This window comes from Nycticebus coucang, chromosome 17 (genome assembly GCF_027406575.1).
Source record: "Nycticebus coucang isolate mNycCou1 chromosome 17, mNycCou1.pri, whole genome shotgun sequence".
In the NCBI taxonomy this organism is placed as follows: Eukaryota; Metazoa; Chordata; class Mammalia; order Primates; family Lorisidae; genus Nycticebus; species Nycticebus coucang.
In genome coordinates, this window is record NC_069796.1 from 50,780,083 (window position 1) to 50,802,999 (window position 22,917).

At 38.1% G+C, this 22,917-nt stretch overlaps 1 protein-coding gene across 3 annotated transcripts in view; it reads right to left on the bottom strand.

Annotated features, from left to right (window-relative positions):
• DCTN4 (dynactin subunit 4) overlaps positions 1–22,917 on the bottom strand; it is a 39,153-nt gene that overhangs the window by 8,512 nt on the left and 7,724 nt on the right. For 2 of the 3 annotated variants that reach the window (XM_053567165.1, XM_053567167.1), the window contains exons 4-11: positions 19,363–19,406; positions 9,864–9,971; positions 8,718–8,738; positions 8,263–8,336; positions 7,921–8,033; positions 7,494–7,603; positions 4,611–4,684; positions 569–623 (exon numbers count right to left, since the gene is read on the bottom strand). In XM_053567165.1, coding sequence (XP_053423140.1) covers positions 569–623; positions 4,611–4,684; positions 7,494–7,603; positions 7,921–8,033; positions 8,263–8,336; positions 8,718–8,738; positions 9,864–9,971; positions 19,363–19,406 — 599 coding nt within the window. The remainder of the gene's footprint in view (positions 1–568; positions 624–4,610; positions 4,685–7,493; positions 7,604–7,920; positions 8,034–8,262; positions 8,337–8,717; positions 8,739–9,863; positions 9,972–19,362; positions 19,407–22,917) is intronic. The other variant, XM_053567166.1, reaches the window with a different exon arrangement.

A 22,917-nucleotide genomic window follows, 5' to 3' on the forward strand; every position in this document is an offset into this window, starting at 1 on the left:
TGAACCATGATAACCTGCTCTTGTTTCATACTCTTGAGATTAGCAAAAAATCTTTCAAATGAACAGAGATCACATACATGTTTTTACTAGCAGTATGAAAGGAAAGAGCTGAAGAGGCCGCTACAGAATATTCTATAATTACTAGGGGTGTGTATGTGGAAGGAAGGGACGTAGATGAAGATTTCAGGAAGAAAGGGGCTGTGGTAAAGAAGAAACTTAGCTGATTCCTGGTTCCTAGCACACGAACCCACGAGATGGTACACAATCTCTAGGCTGGAGATCAATGAAAGATGCCTCTAGGGTCTAAACATTCTTCTTTCTTTTCTCCACTTACGATTGTATCTTTACATAATATGCACCCCAGCATACATTTCAAAGATGCTGTTGTCAAGAATGTCACCGTAAAGAATTCAAAGTCTCAATCCTGTTATTATCTCAAACTGTTACCTTTTTTACCCCTTGCTCACTGCATCCTGTGCCAAATACACACACCGCCACTCACATACAACACATACACATCATTCATCAATCAATCCTTTCTCTTTCTGTTAACAAACAAGGTACTAACCTTCATGTAGCGAAGGTTGGGAATTGACATGATTCTCACTTCTGGAATATAATTGCTATACATGAATAAAAAATGCATTAATGTTCATCAGAGTCCCTCAAAATTATTATTATTATTTTTTAGGTAGTACAGCACATAAAGGAGCTCTTCATGTTAATTACAACACATCAGAGAAAAGGAATTTTAAAGAACCGTAACATCATAGTAAGAATATAAGACAAAACCAAATAGGTAATGAGTTCTTTCTGAAATCTTATGTGTACTTCTAGTATAAGCCTATATATGTGTGTATCATAACAGACATCTTCCTTATAATAATCAGATTTATTTTTTCAGATCTCATTTATTTGAATTTAGTAGGCAATTAGTTGTAAGATCCAAGACTGACTAAATAATATATTTTATGGCTGTAAAAATATTACCATATACTTACCTCTTACATAACACTATGTGCCAGGCAGTATTTTAAGCACTATACAAATATTAATTCATATAATCTTCACTGTGAAGAATAGTATTATTATCCCCATTATGAAAATGAAGAAGCTGATCATAAAAGGATTAGCAACTTGCTATTAAGTGGCAGTATGAAGATTCAAACCCACAGTCTGGCTCTGGTATCCTTGCTCTTTTTTTTTTTTTTTTTTTTTTTTGAGACAGTTCACTCTGTCACCCTCATGGGTAGAGTGCCATGATGTCATTATAGTTCACAGCAACCCCAAACTCTTGGGCTAAAGTGATCCTCATTTACCTCAGGTTTTCTATTTTTTTTTTTTTAGAGACAGAGTCTCACTTTGTCACCCTTGGTAGAGTGCCATGGCGTCACAGCTCATAGCAACCTCCAGCTTTTGGGCTTAGGGGATTCTCTTGCCTCAGCTTCCTGAGTAGCTGCGACTACAGGCACCCGCTACAACGGCTGGCTATTTTTTTGTTGCAGTTTGGCTGGGGCTGAGTTTGAACCAGCCACCCTCGGTATATGGGGCTGGCGCCCTACTCACTGAGCCAGAGGTGCCGCCCCAGGTTTTCTATTTTTAGTAGAGACAGGGTCTCGCTCTTGTTCAGGCTAGTCTCGAACTCCTGAGCTCAAGCAATCAGCTTGCCTCGTCCTCCCAGAGTGCTAAGATTACAGGTATGAGCCGCCACACCTGGCCTTAGTGTCCTTGCTCTTAACTACTACCTTATGCTGCCTCTCTAAACAAGGCAACAGAATATTGCACTTAAGTGTTCTTACTCTGGACTCAAAACAGACCAGGTTCAAATCCCTGGCTTAGTGTTTATATAACAAGATATTGCTTTGTAGTGACTGAGGTAAGATATTTACCTCTTTGTATCTTGGTTTTCTCAATTATAAAATGAGGAAAATAATGGTAACTATCTCTTGAGGTTATTGCAAAGAATAAGTTAAATAATATGCAAAAAGTCCTCTGAAAAGTGCTTGGAACAAAGCATGCATAAGTGTTAATTATTGTGCATGTATAAGACAAGATCTACTGCAGAAACACTAAAAGTGGGGGGAAAAAGTCCATCTTAGAATCAAGGCAATAAGGTATTTTAACTTCAAACTGATATTTTTCAGGCTGAGCTGCAGAACTAACCTGAGTAACTTAATAGAAATCCCAGGGCCCCACTACCAAGAATTTGCATTTAGGTCTGAGGTCTGATGCAACAGCACCTGTATTAAGACTGCCAGGCAAGTCTACCATGATGGCAGGCAAAAAAAACTTTTTCTCAAGGCAAGCTGAAGAAATTGATGCTAACCACAGACTTGCCATTCAGGCTTTCTGTAATGAGTATGATTCTTAATTAAGAAAGGAGTTCATCCCAGACTTTACATGTGCAATTTTTGTAATTCTCTTCCTTCCTAACCAGGCATGTATTAGAAAAGAGTATTTAAGTAAATGAACATTATCATATGGTGAGTTACAAGGCATCTGTAGACATAATAGTTCATTCGATTCTTTTCAACAACCTCAAAGAGGGAAGCATTGCTCTCATTTCAGAAATAAGTTTAAGGCCATGTGCGGTGGCTCACACCTGTAATCCCAGCACTCTGGGAGGTGGAGGTGGGTGAATTGCTTGAGCTCAGGAGTTCCAGACCAGCCTGAGCAAGAGTGAAACTCCCCTCTCTAAAAAACAGCCAGGTATTGTGGTAGACACCTGTAGTCCTAGCTACTGGGGAGGCTGAGGCAAGAGAATCACTTGAACCCAAGAGTTTGAGGTTGCTGTGAGCTATGACACCATGGCCCTTAACCCCGGGATGACTGAGTGAGATTTCTGTCTCCCCTCCCCCAACCAAAAAAACAAAGTAAGTTTAGGCAAATATAGTGACAGGCCTTTTTCCTTGCCCTCCTAGATCTTCCTAATTCACCAGACCAGCATTTCTGAACCTTTCGTTTCCCAATGACATCTTTTTCATTGCTACATAATATTCTACACCATACATTATCTCAATTTAATCACTTATTTTCTTGTTAATGGTTAATCAACTTAATACTGAAATCGTTTCTAGCTTTTCGCCATTAGAATGCTGTAATACAATTTTTTAGAAATGTATATTTACTGACACTTTGTTTCTACAGAATAGATTCCTGAAAAAATACTGCTGGGTTAAAAGGTCTATGTAATTTGTCTTGATATTCCCAGACTACTCTCCAGAAAGTCCAGCAATCCTAACAAGAATGTATACAAATATGTGTTTATCCATATTTTCATGAGCATTAGATACTGTTTATTATTTTAAACTTTTCCTGTGGAGTATTAGCATCTTTTCATATGCAATATATCTTCTGGCCATCTGGAATTCCTTTCTATAAGCTGCCTGTTCAGTTCCTTTGCCCCACATCCCATTTCACTACCTCCCTCCATTTTTCTTTACAATCTGTGGGGAATCCGTACACCTGGGAAATTGAACTTTTATTTGTCATGAGTGTCAAATATTTTCTGAACTCTACGGTCTATCTCAGGACGTTGATGTTAACTTTTGACTTTTACAATTGAGGTTTTATTTTGCTAAAGTCAAAGCTATTTTTTTTCCTCAATGGCTTCTGAGTGTCCTGCCTTACTTAGGATGGGCTCTCTTACTCCAAAGCTAGACAATGTTTTTCTAATTGTTCAAAATATTTTTGTTTGATAGGTAATTTTGAAAAATTAGCACACTAGAAAAGTGTAATGAAAAACAAAAAAAGCTGGGCATGGTGGCACCCCTTTAGTCCCAGTTACTTGGGTTTAGGCAGGAGGATCACTTGAGCCTAGGAATTCAAGGCTGTAGTGAGTTATGATGGCACCATTGTACTCCAGAGAGAGACCCTGCTTCTTAAAAAACATATGATGAGATATAAAGAGCCTAAGTTTAATCAGATGAGCACTGGGAAGTTTTAAGTGGCAGCATTTGCTCTGAATTGGGCTATTCAGATAGCCCAATAAGTAACTCTTACACATAAAATTCCCTTCCATTGACAAGTCTTAATCAAAACTTAGTAACTTTTATCACATTCAATGAATATCATCAGAATACAGATAGGGAAAATGATTACCAGGATACTCTTTAATTTGCTATGGTTTATTATTTATTATTATTATTTTTTTTGCAGTTTTGGCTGGGGCCGGGCTTGAACCCGCCACCTCCAATGTATGTGGCCAGCACCCTACTCCTTGAGCCACAGGCGCCACCTATAGTTTATTATTTTTTAATTTTTAAAGAATTATTCCCAAACTTAGATGCTTTATAATTTATAATGAATGTCTGGTAACTCTCCAGTCATTAATAACTCAATAATCAACACAACACATTGCCCACAGACCACACTATGTTACTCTGTCCTGGAGACAAATAACCTTGATTGTGCATCTATAGATTTACCTTAAATTTCATGGCATGTAACTAAATTCAAAACCTAAACAGGAAAACATGTCAAGCTTATTCTGATATAATTTTTCTTTTCTTTTTTAGGCCAAGACTAAACATACTTCACATCAAAGAAAACAAAAAATCCAAAACCAAAACTGAAAGAGTAACCAAAAACACCAACCCTAAAATACTCACACAGCAACCAGCTGGATTTTGAATTTGATAGATGTTGGATTAAATTCAGGCTTGCTCAAATTATGTTCACATTTCTAAAAACAAAACAAACATACAAATTATTAAAGAAAAGCAAGAATATGCTCTGCTGATCCTCAGAGCTGCTAAATTGAGAAGGACACTATTTCCTAGAATTCTATTTTCCTTTACTCTGCTACAAGACCATATATTTTGAAATAAGAGTGTATACTACTGATAACCAAAATTTATAAAAGATGTTTGGACTTCTGGATATAAGTGCACACACTACCCAATGTACAGTGGTGCTTAAAAACTACTAAAATATCAGCTAAGACATACTGAGTACTTACTATATGTGCTGAGCAATGTGCTCATTGGCTTAAATGGATTTAAACTTTATGAAAGAGGTATAGGTACAATAACTATTAATGTTCCCATTTTTTAGATGATTAAAATGGGACAAAGAAAGGTTAAGTAAATTGTGCGGCTTCACAGAGACACTAAAAATGAAAGCTGGGATTTAAATCCAAGTAGTGTAATTCCCTAGATCCTATTGTTTTAAAATACAGTAACAATTATTCACTACTTTCTTTCTTTTTTTTTTTTGTAGAGACAGTTTCACTTTATGGCCCTAGGTAGAGTGCCATGGCATCACACAGCTCACAGCAACCTCCAACTCCTGGGCTTAAGCGATTCTCTTGCCTCAGCCTCCCAAGTAGCTGGGACTACAGGCGCCCGTCACAACACCCGGCTATTTTTTTTGTTGTTGCAGTTTGGCCGGGGCCGGGTTTGAACCCGCCACCCTCAGTATATGGGGCCAGCACCTTACCGACTGAGCCACAGGTGCCGCCCTATTCACTACTTTCTTAAACAAATACTACAGACACCAGCTTAAAATTTTTACTGGTATATTATGTAAAAATTACCTGTCTATTCTCCCTTGTTCCTCTCCTTAGTTTACACATAAAAGCACAAGCATGTATTACCTTTCTTTTTCCATAATAGCACAAAAGAGAGCATTTAATACATTCTTTAGCCCTTTGCTTTTTTTCATTTAACCTATATTAAATTAATTCCATTCCAGCACCTACAGAGGAGTCTCTGTGTCTCCCTGTAACAATTTCCATAACTTATTTAACCAGACACAAACTCACAGCTATTCAGAATGTTTCCATTATTTTGCTACTATAAATAATGCAGGATTGAGTACTCATGTACCTGACTCATTTCCCACATGAGTAACTATATCTGTAAGTTAATTTCCTAAAAGCAGTATTCATTTGTTATTCTGATAGATATTGCAAACTGCTAACTTTTGCCTAATGATTATAAAATGGTTATCTCATTGGAGTGTGTGTGTGTGTGTTTTTTTTTTTAAGACAGAGTCTCATTATGTCGCCTTTGGTAGATTGTCGTAGCATCACAGCTCACAGCAACCTCCAACTCTTGGGCTTAAGCGATTCTCTTGCCTCAGCCTCCCAAGTAGTTGGAACTATAGGCGCCTGCCACAATGCCCTATTTTTAGAGATGGGGGGTCTCACTGTGGCTCAACTTCAATAATTAGCAACCTGTTAGGAACAATAGTCAATTTTGTTTCATCTACACTCTCACCCATTCCTCACCCCTGATTATTTTGCAATGACTATTGGATATCATGTCATTTCACACATAGGACCAGGAGTTTGAGCTGTAGTGCATCACGAATGCACTTGTGAATAGCTACTGCACTACAGCTTCAAAGCCTTCTCCTGCCTCAGCCTCTAAAGCAGCTGAAACTATATGGGCATGTCACTGCACTCAGCTTAAAAATTCTAAAATAGCACCAAAAATCCTTCCAGGGTTTAAATTTCCCCAAAGATTTCATGAATTTTTTTCTTTTTTCCCTTTCTTCCTTCCCTCTTCCCTCAGGCCCTTTCTATGTTGTTTTTTTTTTTTTCCTTTCTATGTTTAGTTAATATACCTCTTAAGTCTCTTCTAATCTAGAATCTAATTTCATTAATATTAGCAACTAGCTATAGGTGGTTATTTAAATAAATTAAAATTAAACATTTCGTATCTCAATTGTACCATCACATTTCACGTGGTACCATGTTGGACTGTACAGATACAGACTATTTCTATTATCATAGAAAGTTCTGTTGGATAGTACTGATCTGAAAGGTTTCTTCCCATTCTTTTTTTTTTTTTTTTGAGACAGAGTCTCATTCTGTTGCCCTCAGTAGAGTACCATGGCATCACAGCTCAAAGCAACATCCAGCTTTTGGGCTAAGGCGATTCTCTTGCCTCCGCCTCCCGAGTAGCTGGGACTACAGGTGCCCGCCACAATGCCCAGCTATTTTTTGTTGCAGTTTGGCAGGGGCTGGGTTCGAACCCACCACCCTCAGTTTATGGGGCTGGGCCCTACTCACTGAGCCACAGGCACCGCCCCTCCATTCTGTTTTTTTAATTTTAATTTATTTATTGATGAAATTCTGTCATTCATTCTATAGGTTACCACAGCCTAGATTTTGGTGATTTTTCTTCTTTCTTACTTTCTTTCAAATTGATTTTTTTTGAAATTAGTCCTTCCTCCCTCTGCTAGTCTAAAAACTATATACTCTTTCAATATTCTTTTAGGGGTCCGCATTATGCACTTAACCTTCAGAAACTTGCTTTGGTTTCCACCTGTAAATAGGTTTAACAATAGTACCTACTCTACAGAGCTGTGAGGAATGAGTTTATACTGAAAGCCTTTAAAATAGTGCCTAGGCACCTAGTATATTATCTGTGTTTTCTGCATTTACTACATTCCAGAGGTTTTGGTATTAGTCAGATCCAATCATGTTCACTTTATTTCTAGTCTTCTCCAACACAAATGGCAACTCTACAGAATGAAATACTTACCCGGCAACGTAGAGACCGTTTGATCAGAAGATGTTTGTGGCGAGGATAGAGCTGTGAAGCACAGATTGGCTGGAAGTCAGGCTGCAAGAGACGCTGCTGAAGGGTGGTCACTAGCATGAGAGGCAGAAACCAGGCTTAGTTTACAGTGACTTTCAAAATCAGACTTGTATGTAGTCAGTAATTACACACAGCAAAACTGCCTTCAGGAATAGTGTTCAAAAAAACAACAATACAGAAATTTGACACATTTCAAATTTCTTCGAATGATTAAATCTATTTTATTTTCTACATATTTTACTACTAGCAACTATTCCATTAAAAATTTCAAATCACAAGGTATTTAAATCAAAAGCAGAATACATGTAGAATAAAAACACAGTAGAATAAAAAATATATAAAATATAAAATAAAATTAATAAAAAATTACCCTCTGTTAGGTTTACTGGTCTTGTATAATAGTCTTCAGGTAGAGGTTCTACTTCATCTAAGGCCTGAGCTGGCTCAATCTTTATCTCTTTCTGGTCTTCACCTTCTTTAAGGCTAAAAGATAAAAAGTAATTTCTCAATGATCCACCTTATTATCCTTAAAGTCTATGATATAAATAAATGAAGTATTCCTCTATTTTAGAATGTATTTTTAGTTAAGTGTTTTCTAAGCATAAGAGTTGTCCTCCATATTTACAACTATTTTTTTCTTTTAATTACATCCCTTCAATATTCATTTTCACACCTGCTTTGCTCCTCAAAGTCGTTTAATATCCAAACTTACGAAAGTCCGGCAAGGGTACTGATAGCTGTACCAGCTCGTGGTCGCTGAAGCCTGGTTCCAAGACCATATTTGTCCTAAACAAAGTTCAGATATTCCTATTAGAAAGTCTGTATTTACCCATCCTACTTATTAAAAGAAAGAACTGTGGGTGGGACAGCATGAGAAGCTCAGGGAAATAAGCAAAAAAAAGAGCTAATTTAAAAGCTTTTAAACAGAGTAATTTGTAACCCTGTGTCATTATTCTATTCTTAAAATAATAATAAAAGCACAAAACACAGAGAATGAAACTACATTAAAAGCAAACCAAATGTGAGCTTTCACTATTTATCTAAAAGTAACTACGCTACAGCTCAGGCTACGTGGAGTGTCGAAGATACAAGATGAATGTCTTCTGGAGTGCAGTGATCATCTGCTAACTTCTTCAGGGTCAGCAAAAATCATAAAAGAGAACTTACCACTACATGAATAGTGTGTTGCTGTAGAGCCCCAAATTAGCAGCAGGTTGCAACAGAGACAAAAAAATGCAGCATAAGACAGAAGCAAACTCATACAGCAGGCAGGTTATATGGGAAAGTCAGAAGAATAATGCATTTAATTCAAATTCCTTTTAAATATAATATACAATAGTGCATATGTTGATTCTATCACTGGACTATTTAGAAAAAGTCTCTTCTTTGGCAAAGGTAGGTGCTTTGCAAGTGTTAATGTTTCATTAAATTCTAATCTAGATATTTTTCCATGGATCTTACTAATCATGAGGGTTTCAAAGGCTTAACTAATTCTAATGTGGATGCAGCATGACAAGTTACTTAATCAAGTTTCACTTCCTCTAGTGTAAAATAGGTATACACTACCCAACAGGATTGTTGTGAGGACTAAATAAAATGTGTAATGCACAATATTTACACACCACTGCCATTCAATAAATGTTATTTATTAAATGTTAATCTGCTGGGCCCTAAGCAAGCACACAGACAACAAATTGTTCTGTGAGAGCAAATAAAACTTGGAGGACAATAACAAAGACTCCAAATCCTAATCTTTTGTTTCTGCCTAGTGGTATATAAACTGTTAGAGAATGACTTCCATAAACAATTCCTATAAGAAATTCTATTAGCATATATTACTATTTATTTAACCACACAAATGCACTGTGTAAAATTCAGTGTTTTTCAACTTGCGGAAATATGGGAAGATGTAAAAAAATTACAATAACTAGAGTTAGGAAACCACTACTGTCAGGATATTAAAGGAGGACTATAGGGTAATATAAATTAAATCTATCATTTGCCCATCTTCTTCAGCAGTATGTAAAAACCATAGTAGAGTTTTGCAGTGCCCATAAATTAAACAATAGACTTTTGGGGAAAATAATTAGAAGAGTAAGGGGAGTGATGGAGAAAAAAACATAAATGTCCTTAAAATACATAGAACTCAAATAGAACTAATGATAACTACTGGTGGATGTAAATATCTATAATTTGAAGAACTCCCTCTGCCACACACCATTCAGGAATCTAGAACAATGACCACTTTCTGAAATGATTACTGTTCTTATGCCCCACAGGTCTTGCAAACTCCTTTTTATACCAAATCCTCACCGAAAACGCTAGAGGCATATAGTTTCTACGCCGTGCTAGTTTCTTGCGATCTCGCTCAACTTTCTCTTTCTGAGCAAGCTGCTGGTAATATTCAATCAATTTGTTCATCTGTAAAAAAATCAAAGACTCGGTATTTGTTTCACAAAAAAGCTAAAAAGAAACACACACAATTAATCAATGACACTGACAAGGCACATAATGAAAAGCGGAGACAAATTATTAAGGTGGACAAGTTTGGTCTTTTTCTTTCTTTTCTTTTTTGAGACAGAGTCTCAAGCTGTCTCCCTGGGTACAGTTCCCTGGCGTCACAGCTCACAGCAACTTCAAACTCTTGGGCTCAATTGATTCTCTTGCCTCAGTCTCCCATCTCAAGTCGCTGGGACTACAGGTGCCCACCACAACACCCAGCTATTTTTTGGTTGCAGTTGTCGTCGTTTTAGCTGGCCGGGGCCAGGTTTGAACTCACCAGCTTTGGTGTATGTGGCTGGCGCCCTACCCACTGAACTACAGAAGCCACCCCCTCCCCCCTTTTTTGAAACAGAGTCTCACTTTGTCACCCTCTGTAGAGTGCTGGTGCACCACAGGTCAAAGCAACCTCAAACTCTTGGGCTCAAGCAATCTTCTTGCCTCAGCCTCCTGAGTAGCTGGGACTATAGGTGCCCACCACAACACCTGACTATTTTTAGAGGTGGGGTCTCACTCTTACTCAGACTGGTCTCAAACTCCTGAGCTCAAAGGATCCACCCGCCTCGACCTCCCAGAGTGCTAGCATTATAAGCGTGAGCCACTGCACCCAGCCTTGCTCTTCTTCTTAAAAGAGAACTTCTCTTTATTACATGATGTTTTCATAAAATAAATGGAACCTTATACTTCAACAGGAAAAAATGGGAAATGAAAGGGCTTAGAAATTTCTTGATCGCTTTTCACTTTATTATTTATTTCCTCTCACAAGTACTCTTGTTTTTTTCTGCATGGCCACAGAACCATTTATTTCTAAGAATGTGACATTTTATACTCTATTTTACTCCTCCACTCCACCACATTTTTAAATTTTTAAAATACATTTTAATTATAAAAGCAATATATAAATTGTAAAAAGTTCAAACAATACACAAAGGAATAAAAAGTAAAACTTCTCCTTTACCCTAAGTTGACCTCTCCACTCATCAGAAGCATCTACTATCACTGATTTAGATAACTTACAGTGTACAAAAACATTATAATGTTTTTCAATGTACCACAGACTTTCCACCTAAAACAAATGCATCAAGTACATCATTCCATTCAGCACACACATACCTACTTCCTTCTTTTTAAAGGCTGTATTTTCTTGTAAAATACAGATGTCCTACAAGGTATTTAATCATTTCCTAGAATCCTACTTAAATGGTCTCCTGGCACTTACTCTTTTTTTTTTTTTGCAGTTTTTGGCTGGGGCTGGCTTTGAACCCATCACCTCCGGCATATGGGGCTGGCGCCCTACTCCTTTGAGCCACAGGTGCCACCCATCCTGGCACTTACTCTTGTTCTCTCAACTCAGCAGCAATTACTTTTTAGAAACACTAATCTGGATCCTGTCCTTTTCTTTCTTACTTTTTTTTTTTTTAAGACAGAGCCTCACTTTTGTCGCCCTCGGTAGAGTGCCATGGCATCACGGCTCACAGCAACCTCCAGCTCTTGGGCTTAGGTGATTCTCTTGCCTCAGTCTCCCGAGTAGCTGGGACTATAGGCGCCTGCTACAACACCCAGCTATTTGTTGTTGTTGTTGTTGTTACAGTTTGGCCAGGGCTGGGTTTGAATCTGTCACCCTCAGTATATGGGGCCAGTGCCCTACCCACTGAGCCACTGGTGCTGCCCTGACCTTTTCTTTCTTAAAAACATTTAAAGGCTTCTCAAACTCCTTAACTTGGGTCTCCAAAGTTTTGCATGGTCAGACCCCAAATATTCTCCCTATTTGCCTAAAATTATTCTACACTCTAGTTTCTTGCCTACTATATGCTTTGCTTATTCCACTTAAAAGCTCTTTGTACATGCTGTTTCCTTGCCTTGAATTCTTTACTTTTCTGTGCCTGTCATTCTCAGATCTCAGCATTTTCAACTAATTAGTTGAAAGTTTACAACTTAGCTCTCCTTTACATTACTTATCATAGTTTTCATAGTTTCTTATTTAAAAAGGATTTGATTGATTCCCCCCCCCCCATTAGACATAAGTTCCAGGAACACAAGAACCATGTATCCCTACTGTTCAATACAGTCTTGGCACAGTTAAGTGCTTGATAGATGTCTGACAAATGAATATGCAGTTGGCTCTCACTATCTGTGGGTTCCATACCCATGAATTCCAATAACTGTAGATTGAAAATATTAAAAAACATAAAAAAATACAAATAGGATCAGGCATGATGGCTCATGTCTATAATCCTAGCATTCTGGGAGGCCAAGGTGAAAGAATTGCTTGAGCTCAGAAGTTCAAGACAGCCTGAGCAAGTGAGACTCCCATCTCTACTAAAAATAGAAATATTAGTCAGGCACTGTGGTGGCCACCTGCAGTCCCAGCTACTCAGGAGGCTAAGGTAGGAGGATCATTTAAGCCCAGGAGTTTGAGGTTGCTGTGACCTCGGCTGATACCATGGACTGGGGAACAGAGTGAGACTCTGTCTCAAAAAACAAACAAAAATAAATAAATACAGTACAACTACTATTTACATAGTATTAGGCATTGTAAGTAATCCTGAAATGATTTTAAAGTATATGTGAGGTGGAGAGGAGAAGAAAAGGCAGACTAGAGGCAGCCTACTAGCACGCCACTCCCAAGGAAATTAGTGAAAAGTAGGCCCAGCCCCTGTAGCTCAAGGGCTAGGGTGCCAGCCACATACACCAGAGCTGGTGGGTTCAAATCCAGCCCAGGCCTGCCAAACAACAATGACAACTACAACCAAAAAATAGCTAGGCATTGTGGTGGGTGCCTATAGTCCCAGCTACTTGGGAGGCTGAGGCAAAAGAATCGCTTAAGCCCAGAAGTTTGAGGTTGCTTTGAGCTATGACACCATAGCACTCTACCCAGGGCACCAGCATGAGACTCTGTCTCAAAAAAATAATAATAATAAATAAATAAATAAATGAATAAAATAAAAAAAAATTGTGAAATGTGCAGGCAGCTGCCTACATGTGGATTGTTCTTCTCTAAAACAGCATTATAAAATCACAGAGAAGCAATGGAGGGCACTGAGTGTGGGGGAAAAAAGGCAACAAGCTGATACATATAACAAAGATTAGAGGAGGCCAGTGGAATAACAGGAGAACAGGACCCTGGAAGGCCCTACTTGCCCTGCTGGCACACAGCAAACTGAACTGCAAAACGCTCCGACCTCCCCTGCAGAACTCAAGGTGAAAGGATGGGAAACAATATTCCATGCAAATGGAAACCAAAAGAAAGCTGCTGTAGCAGTTCTCATCTCAGATAACACAGATTTCAAATCAACAAAAGTAAAGAAAGGAAAAGATGGTCATTATATAAGGGTAAAGGGAGCAACAGGAAGACGTGTATTTACACGCCTAACACATGTACCCAGGTTCATATAGCAAATCATACTTGCTCTAAAAAAAATAATAAACAGCAGCACCAGAATAGCCAGGGACTGCAAAACCCCACTGACAGAATGGGAAAGATCCTCCAACAGAAAACAAAGAAACAAGGACTTAAGCAAAACTCTATAACAAAGGGGCCCAACAGCCATGTATAACAGCATTCTACCCCACAATCACTGAATATATATACATTCTTCTCCTCAGCCCGTGGAACATTCTCTAAGATTGATCACATCCTAGGCCACAAAACATGTCTCAACAAATTTACAAAAATAGAAATTATACCACGTATCTTTTTGACCATAGTGGAATAAAAGTAGAAACCAACTCCAACAAAAACACTCATCTCTACACAAAATCATAGAAACTAAACAAAGTACTGCTGAAGACAGTTGGGTCAAGGAGGAAATTAAGATGGAAATCAAAAGATTCTTTGAACTAAATCATAAAGGGGACACAAGTCATCAAAATCTGTGAGATACAGCTAAGGTACCTGGCACCTATACTATAGTCCTGAGAGGAAAATTCCTAACCTTGAATGCCCACATCCAAAGACAGAAAGATTGATCAAAAATCAATAATCTAATGAATCATCTCAAGAAACTGGAAAAGGATGAGCAAACCAAAAACTAAGATCAGAACAACACTAAATGAGATCAGTAATAGAAGATTAATGGGCGGCGCCTGTGGCTCAACGGGTAGGGCGCCGGTCCCATATGCCGGAGGTGGCGGGTTCAAGCCCAGCCCCGGCCAAAAAAAAAAAAAAGAAGATTAAAAAACAAAAAGTTGGTTCTTTGAAAAGATAAACAAAATTAATAGGTCTCTTGCTAAATTAATAGGAAGCATAAAAGGATTCTAATGAGCTCAATCAGAAATGAAAAAGGAGAAATCACAACCGATACCATGGAAATACAAAACATTGTCTCTGAATACCACAAAAATCTCTATGCACACAAACTTGAAAATGTGGAGGAAACAGACAAATTCTTAGAAATTCACAGCCTCCCTAGCCTTATTTAGGAAGAAATATAATTCCTGAAAAGACCAATATCAAATACTAAAATTGAAAAAGCAATAAAAAATACTTCTAACAATAAAAAAGTCCTGGACCTGAATTTTACTAGACCTACAAAAAAGAACTGGTACCTATACTGCAGAAATTATTCCATAACATATAAAGAAGGAATCCTCCCCAACTCGTTTTACAAAGCCAATTATCACCTTGATATCAAAACTAGGAAAGGACACAACAAAAAAGAAAACTAAGGCCAATATCCCTTATGAATATAGATGCAAAATTCTCAGTAAAATCCTAGCAAACTGAATTCAGCTGTACATCAAAAAAAAAAAAAAACAACCCTCCACGATGAAGTGAGTTTCATCCCAAAGATGTAAGGGTGGTTTAACATATCCAAATCTATAAACATAATTCACAACATAGTGACTTGGAAGGCTGAGGCAAGAGAATCGCTTAAACCCAAGAGTTGGAGGTTGCTGTGAGCTGCGACGCCACAGCACTCTACCAAGGTCAACAAAGTGAGACTCTGTCTCAAAAACAACAACAACAAAAAAAAAAACATTAATTCACCACATAGAAGCAAAAACAATGACCACATGATCCTCCTGATAGATGTGCAAAAAGCATGTGACAAAAGTCAGCACCCTTTTATAAGAATGTTTAACAAAATAGGCATAGATGGGATTTTACCTCAAAAGTATAAAGGCCATCTATGACAAACCCACAGCCAACATCATACTTATGAAGGAATAAATAACTGAAAGCATTCCTGCTTATAACTGGAACCAGACAAGGTCACCCACTATCACCACTTCTATTCAACACCTTTCACAACAGCAAACAAAGAAAATAAAATATCTAGGAAAATATTTAACTAAGGAGGTGAAAGATCTCTACAGGAAGTACTATGAAACACTGAGGAAGAAAACGGCAGAAGACATAAAACAATGGAAAAACATATCATACTCATGAATCAGCAGAATCAACATTGTTAAAATGCCTATATTACCCAAAATGATCTGCAGAGTCAATACAATCCCCATTAAAATACCAATGTCATTTTTCACAGATCTAGGAAAAACAGTTACACTCTTTGGACCAGAAAAGACCTTGAATAGCCAAGGTACCCTTAAGCAATAGGAACAAATTGGGAAGCATCACTTTTACCAGACTCCAAGCTACAGCTATATTACACGGCTATAACAAGCACAACAGCATGGTTCCTTCACAAAAACAGAGACACAGACTTATGGACCAGATCAGAGAACCCAGATACAAAAACCATCCTCATACAAATCAGATAAAAATACACACTGGGGAAAAGAATGCCTATTCAATAAAAGATAGCCACATGTAGAAGACTGAAACAGGACACAAACCTCTCACTACTCACAAAAATTACTTCACAATGGACAACAGACTTAAACCTGAGCATTAAGCTTTAAGAAGTCTAGAAGAAAATGTTGGAAAAACTCTTTTATTTTTTTACAGTGTCTCACTTTGTCGTCCTCGGTAGAGTGCTGTGCCGTGGCATCACACAGCTCACAGCAACCTCCAGCTCCTGAGCTTAGGCGATTCCCTTGCTTCAGCCTCCCGAGTAGCTGGGACTATAGGAGCCCGCCACAATGCCCGGTTATTTTTTTTTTGTTGAAGTTTGGCCGGGGCCAGGTTTGAACCCACCACCCTCGGTATATGGGGCCGGCGCCTTGCCCACTGAGCCACAGGTGCCACCCGGAAAAACTCTTATTATAGATACTGTCCTAAGCACAGAATTCATGAAGAAAACCCGAAAAGCAATCAAGGCAACAACAAAAATTTAAGTGACATTTAATTAAGTTAAAAGGTTTCTATACAGCCAAGGAAACAATCAATAGAGTGAAGAGATAACCTACAGAACAGGAGAAAACACCTATATGCTACACATCTGATAAAGGACTGATAACCAGAATCTCTAAAGAACTCAAATAAATCAGCAAGGAAAAAAACATAATCAAACCACCCAGTAAAAAATTAGTGGATAAAAGATATGAACATAGGCTTTTCCATCTTATTTATTTATTTTTTTGAGACAGTCTCACTATGTCACCCTGGGAGAGTGTCACGGCCCACAGCTCACAGCAACCTCAAACTCTTGGGCTTAAGTGATTCTCCTGCCTCAGCCTCCCAAGTAGCTGGAACTACAGAAGCCCACCACAACGCCTGGCTATTTTTTTGTTGTAGTTGTCATTGTTATTTAGCTGGCCCGGGCCAGGTTCAAACCTGCCACCCTCAGTGCATGTGGCCGGCTGTGCTACGGGCTCTGAGCCAGCAGAGGCTTTTCCAAAGACAGAATAATGGACAATAAAAATATGAGAAAATACTGAACAGCTCTCATCATTAGGGAAATGCAAATTAAAACCACAATGAGATAACACCTAACTCCAATGAGAATGGTGTTTATCAGAAAGTCCCAAACAGATACTAGCATGGATATGAGAAAAAGGAACACTTATACACTGCTGGTGGGACTACAAACTAGTAAACCTCTGTGGAAAACAGAAGAACTAAAAGTAGAACTACCATTTGATTCAGTAATCCCACTATTGGGTATTTACCCAAAAGAAAAAAATCCCTTTATCAAAAAGACATGTGCACTCGAACGTTTATTGCAGCACAATTTGCAATCATAAAGATGTTGGAATCAACCCAAGTGCCCATCAATACATGAACGAATCCAGCCTGTCTTTAAAAATAGCCGGGTGTTGTGGCAGGCGCCTGTAGTCCCTGCTACTTGGGAGGCTGAGGCAAGAGAATCACTTGAGTCCAAGAGTTTGAGGTTGCACAGAGCTAAGATGCCAGGGCACGGTACTGAGAGTGACCAAGTGAGACTCTGTCTCAAAAAAAATACACGAGTGAACTAATAAAATGTGGTGTATGTATACCATGGAGTACTGCTCAGTCATTTAAAAAAAGGTGAACTAATACCTTTTCTAACAACCTGGATAGAAACGGAGACCATTCTTCTAAGCAAAGTATTGTAAGAATGGAAAAACAAACACCACACGTACTCACTATTAAACTGGAACTAATCAATCAACACTTGTGTGCACACATGGTAGTAAAACTCAACAGAAACCAAGCAGGTGGGAGGGGGTGGAAGGCGAGGAGTAAATTCACAACTAATGGCTATAACGCATGCTATGTTAATGATAAGCACACAACATTTTGAGTTAAACTGAACAAAAGCAAACCATGTAACCAAAATGTTTATATACCCACAGTGTGTGTATGTGTGTGTGTGTATATATATATATATTTTACTATTATTATTTTTTTAGACACAGTCTTACTCTGTCGCCCTGGGTAGAGTGCTGTGATATTATAGCTCACAGCAACCTCAAACTCCTGGTAATCTTCAAGTAATCTTCCTGCCTCAGCCTCCAGAGTAGCTGGGACTACTACCCTGTTTCCCCGAAAATAAGATAGTGTCTTATTTTAAGGCGTGCTCCCAAAGATGCACTAGGTCTTATTTTCAGGGGATGTCTTATCTTTCCTGTAAGTAGGTCTTATTTTCAGGGAAACAGGGTAGCATGTGCCACCACACATGGCTAATTTTTCTATTTTTAGTAGAGATAGGGTCTCATTCTCGCTCAGGCTGGTCTCAAACTCATTGCTGAGCTCAAGCAATGAACCTGCCTCTGTCTACCAGAGTGCTAGGATTATAGGCATTAACCATTGCATCCTGGTCCCATAGTATTCTTAAATTAAAAAAAAAATTATATGTGAGGATGTAGGTCATATGCAAATACTTTGCTGCCATTTTATATAGGAACTTAAGCACCCTCTCAGATTTTGGTACCCTCAAGTGGTTCGGTCCAGAAACCAATCCTCTGTGGATAACAAGGGATGACTGTATATATTTTTTGTGAATAAATGCAAATATTTCTGTAGATGAGTCTGGGAAATAGATAGCTCAAGAAATCTGTATCAAGTTATATTGCTCTCACTCAGGATATTTTCAGTATTTATAAGTTTTGCTGATCTTACAGACGAATAACTAAAAATTACTTTTTAATCTGTACTTTAACTGACAGTACATACTATATTTCTGTAGCAGCTTATAATCTTTCTCAAATTCTAGTTCAAGGGGTAAAAATATCCACTATAATGCAAACATCAGAGATCAATTCACTATGAACTGCTAAAGGATGCTCAAGTCATGATCCTCTAAGCAACCACTACTGTGTCCAAAGACATCTTCCAAATTAATGGTGTGTCCAGGGATAAAAATGTCTACATGTTATATTTCCAATAGTATTTGAGAATAGAACCCATAACTCATTGATAGGTGTGTGAAGAAAAAGCAAACACCTATCTTGTTTCCTCTTGCTGACACATAACTCTAATACAAAACTAAGACTACACCTATGTTTCCTTTTTTTTTGAGACAGAGTCTCACTTTGTCACCCTGGATAGAGTGCCATGGTGGTCACAGCCCACAGCAACCTCAAACTTTTGGGCTCAAGTGATTCTCCTACCTCAGCCTCCCAAGTAGCTGGGACTACAGGCGCCTACCACAATGCCCGGCTATTTTTTTAGAGACAGGGTCTTCCTCATCCTCAGGCTAGTCTCAAACCTGTCAGCTCAGGCAATCCACCTGCCTCGGCCTCCCAGAGTTTTGGCATAGGCGTGAGCCACCATGCCTGGCCTCTTACACCTACTTTTCTCCATTAATTTAAGTCAAATGGAACAAAGTGACATTGTGATTTAATGTCTTACAATGAGAAGCACTTTCTGTGTGCAAAAGATAACAAAATACATATCATGGACTACTAAGCATAGGCCACATTCACCAACAAATGGAAGATCTCCAGTCTTTTACTCTTTTATCCCCTCTGATGACCCTTTACTTACCCGTTGGTTGTGAGGATTTTCAGGTTCCTGCCAACCACCACTAGCTACAAAATAAAGGAACATTAAACAATACTTTTATAATTTGATAATCTTATTTTCATAAAAACAAGTCATCTGTAGGCCATAAAATGATACTTAACATAAATCACAGAATTTCTAAGACAAATCCTAGAAGTTATATAACCAGAATGTTCATAATAAAATTTTTTCTTTAAATATAATAATGTTGTTAGTGATAACCTCCACCAATACCTCTGATACACAGCCTCTATGCCAGGCATGAATTTTATTACATTTCCTTTTATTCTCATGATAACCTCTGAGGTAAGGACTCTTCTTAGTTTCATTTTACAGATGAGGAAACTGAGACTCGGGGCCACTAAATAACTTGCTTACAGTAACAGATAGTAAGTGCTAGAGGCAGGATTCAAACTTAGACATGCAATCTGACTCCACAGATCCTGCTCTCATCTGTTAACACACTGCAATTTATGTCTTCTACGACCTTGCTTTAGAGAAGAATTTCTTACGTAAGAAATACACTGCTCAAATGATAAAGGAAAAGATTACTCAAGAAAGCTGAAGTAAAACTATAATGAATACTTTCAGCAAATGGTACTGTAACAATGGGATAACCACATACCAAAAAAAGCTCAAAACTTCAACTCTTTCCTCACAACATACACAAAACCTACCTTGACATGGACAATAGACTTAAATGTAAGAGCTAAAACTACAGCATCTCTAGAAAGACACACAGGAGTTATAAATCTTAGTGCTATTGGGTTAGGCTAAAGAAACTGCTGAAATAGCATTCATTAGTATAATATTCATATTTTGAAATTTGCCTTAGTTAAGACAATTCCAAAAAATAAGAAATTAAGTGAAAGAAATGTTTCAGTTGGAATATTTTAAAAAGTCTGAATGCTTTATCTAATAGCTTCTTTATAACTGGTAATTTATTCTAAATAGCAATTTGGGAGACACAATGATCTCATTGTAAGTTTTTGTCTGTATATTACAGACAAGCACTTATGAACAAACAAACAAACTGTTCTATCTAAAGTGGTTTCAGGGCTTCCCAGACACCAATGACATCATGGAAGAAATGAAATTATTTATGAGTTCCTGATATTCAATCGACACTGTCAAGATATCTCACAGGACACAGATTTCTAGAAGCTAGCACAAATTTTTAAGTTCTGAAATATAAATTCTCCAATCTCAATGACTCATAATCCAAACAGCATAAAATATTCATTTACAGAGTAACAAACTGAGAAATCTATTTGGATTTCTGGGCTTTGTTCTTTTACTTGATAAAAAAAAAGATAAAATAGAAACATGCAAAAACATACTTTAACTCACTGAGGCCTATGATGCAACACTTTGATGTTATTATTTATTTATTTTTTTTTTTTTGAGACAGAGTCTTACTTTGTTGCCCTCAGTACAGTGCGATGGCATCACAGCTCACAGCAACCTCAAACTCTTGGGCTTACGAGGTTCTTTTGCCTCAGCCTCCCAAGTAGCGGGGACCACAGGCACCTGCCACAACTTCCGCCTGCTATTTTTTGAGACGAGGTCTTGCTCTGGCTCAAGCTGGTCTCAAACTCGTGAGTTCAGGCAATCCTCCTGCCTTGGCCTCCCAGTGCTAGGATTACAGGCATGAACCACTGAGCCCAGCCTCTGATGTTTTGTTTTGTTTTAATTATTTATATATTTATTTATTTTTATTTTTGGGGATTCATTGAGGGTACAAGAAACCACGTTACACTGATTGCATTTGTTAGGCAAAGTCCCTCTTCTGATATTGTTTTTAACATTTAACTTATATTCTTTGACAAATTCTAACTTGTGGTACATTGACATTAAAACATATACATAGAAATATTTACTGGCAATCAGATATACTTGTTTAATTTTTTGTTTCTGAAAAGAGTACATGTTTTATCAACTCAATGTACAAAGTTAGAAAACCAATCAAGAGCTTAAGCACTCTAAACCAAAGAGCAAAATCAGTAGAATCAAGGATTTTTTTTTTTTTAAAAACAGGGTTGAATCTAAAAAAACTTTGCAAATATTTATTACTAGATTTTCAAAGAATTTATAAAAAGGTTTAAGCTAACATCCATCTTCATGTTAGTTATTGTCAGATGACATACAGTGAATTTGTTATGGTCTTCCCCATTTATTACTTAGCCATATGGAAATCCAAAAATAAGAATTTTTACAAGTTTAGAAAACTAAACAGAAAATTTCAGATAAAAAAACACAATGGGGGCTCGGTCCCCATAGCTCAGTGAGTAGGATGACAGTCACATACACTGAGGCTACTGGGTTCGAGCCCAGCCTGGCCCTGCTAAACAACAATGACAACTGCAACCCAAAAATAGCCGGGTGTTATGGTGGGCACCGGCAGTCCCAGCTACTTAAGAGGCTGAGGCAAGAATCGCTTAAGCCCAAGAGTTGGAGGTTGCTCTGAGCTGTGATGCCACAGCACTCTTACAGAGGGCAGCAAGGTGAGACTCTGTCTCCAAAAAAAAAAAAAAAAACCTCAATGGGGGCTTGGTGCCCATACTCAGTGGTTAGGGCGCCAGCCACATGTAGCGGGGCTAGTGGGTTCAAACTGGCCCGGGCCTACTAAAATAACAACAAAATAGCCAGGCGTTGTGGTGGGTGCCTATAGTCCTTATTACTTGTGAGGCTGAGGCAAGAGAATCACTTAAGCTCAACAGCTGGAGGTTGCTGTGAGCTATGACGCCACGAGCACTCTACCGAGGGTGATGTAGTGAGACTCTGTCTCAAAACAACAACAACAAAAAAAACACAATGAGGATTTATTCATATTATTTATATAAAACATAAAAACAACTCAAGATTTTGAACTGACTGCATAGACAGTGTTTTTAATCTCTGATGTTAACTATGCAGTATAGGATCTGTAAAATAAAAGGAAGTTTCCTGATAAAGTACAAAAAAAAAAGTGCAATCTCTGCTCTGAAATGGTCAAATGATCGAGAGATAAATAATGCCTTACACACCCCAATTTTTCTATTTTGCTGATAAACATTTTACATGCATAAACATATATGTATGTGTGTAAATATATATCTTCGCTGGGCAGAAAGATAAAAGCAATTTAAAACTTTAGCCAGGTAAAGTGGCTCACATCTGTAATCTCAGTACTGTGGGAGGCTGAAGCAGGAAGACTGTTTTGAGCTCAGGAGTTTGAGACTTGTCTAAGCGAGAATGAGACCCTGAGACCCTAACTCATTAAAAAAATGAAAAACCCAGTCGGGTGCCATGCTGAGCAATTCCAGTGGCTTTGGAGGCTAAGGCAGCAGGATGCCCATAGCCTGAGTCTTGAGGTTGTAGTGAGTTATGACACCACTATACTCTGCTCAGGCCATAAGGTTGGACTCTGTCTCAACAACAACAAAAAAAGGCAACTGCAATTTAAAACTTTAATAGATACTGTCAAATTGCTCTCCAAAATGATAGGGTATAAAAGAGCTGTATTTTCCCATGTTCTAGCCAACACCTCATATGTCT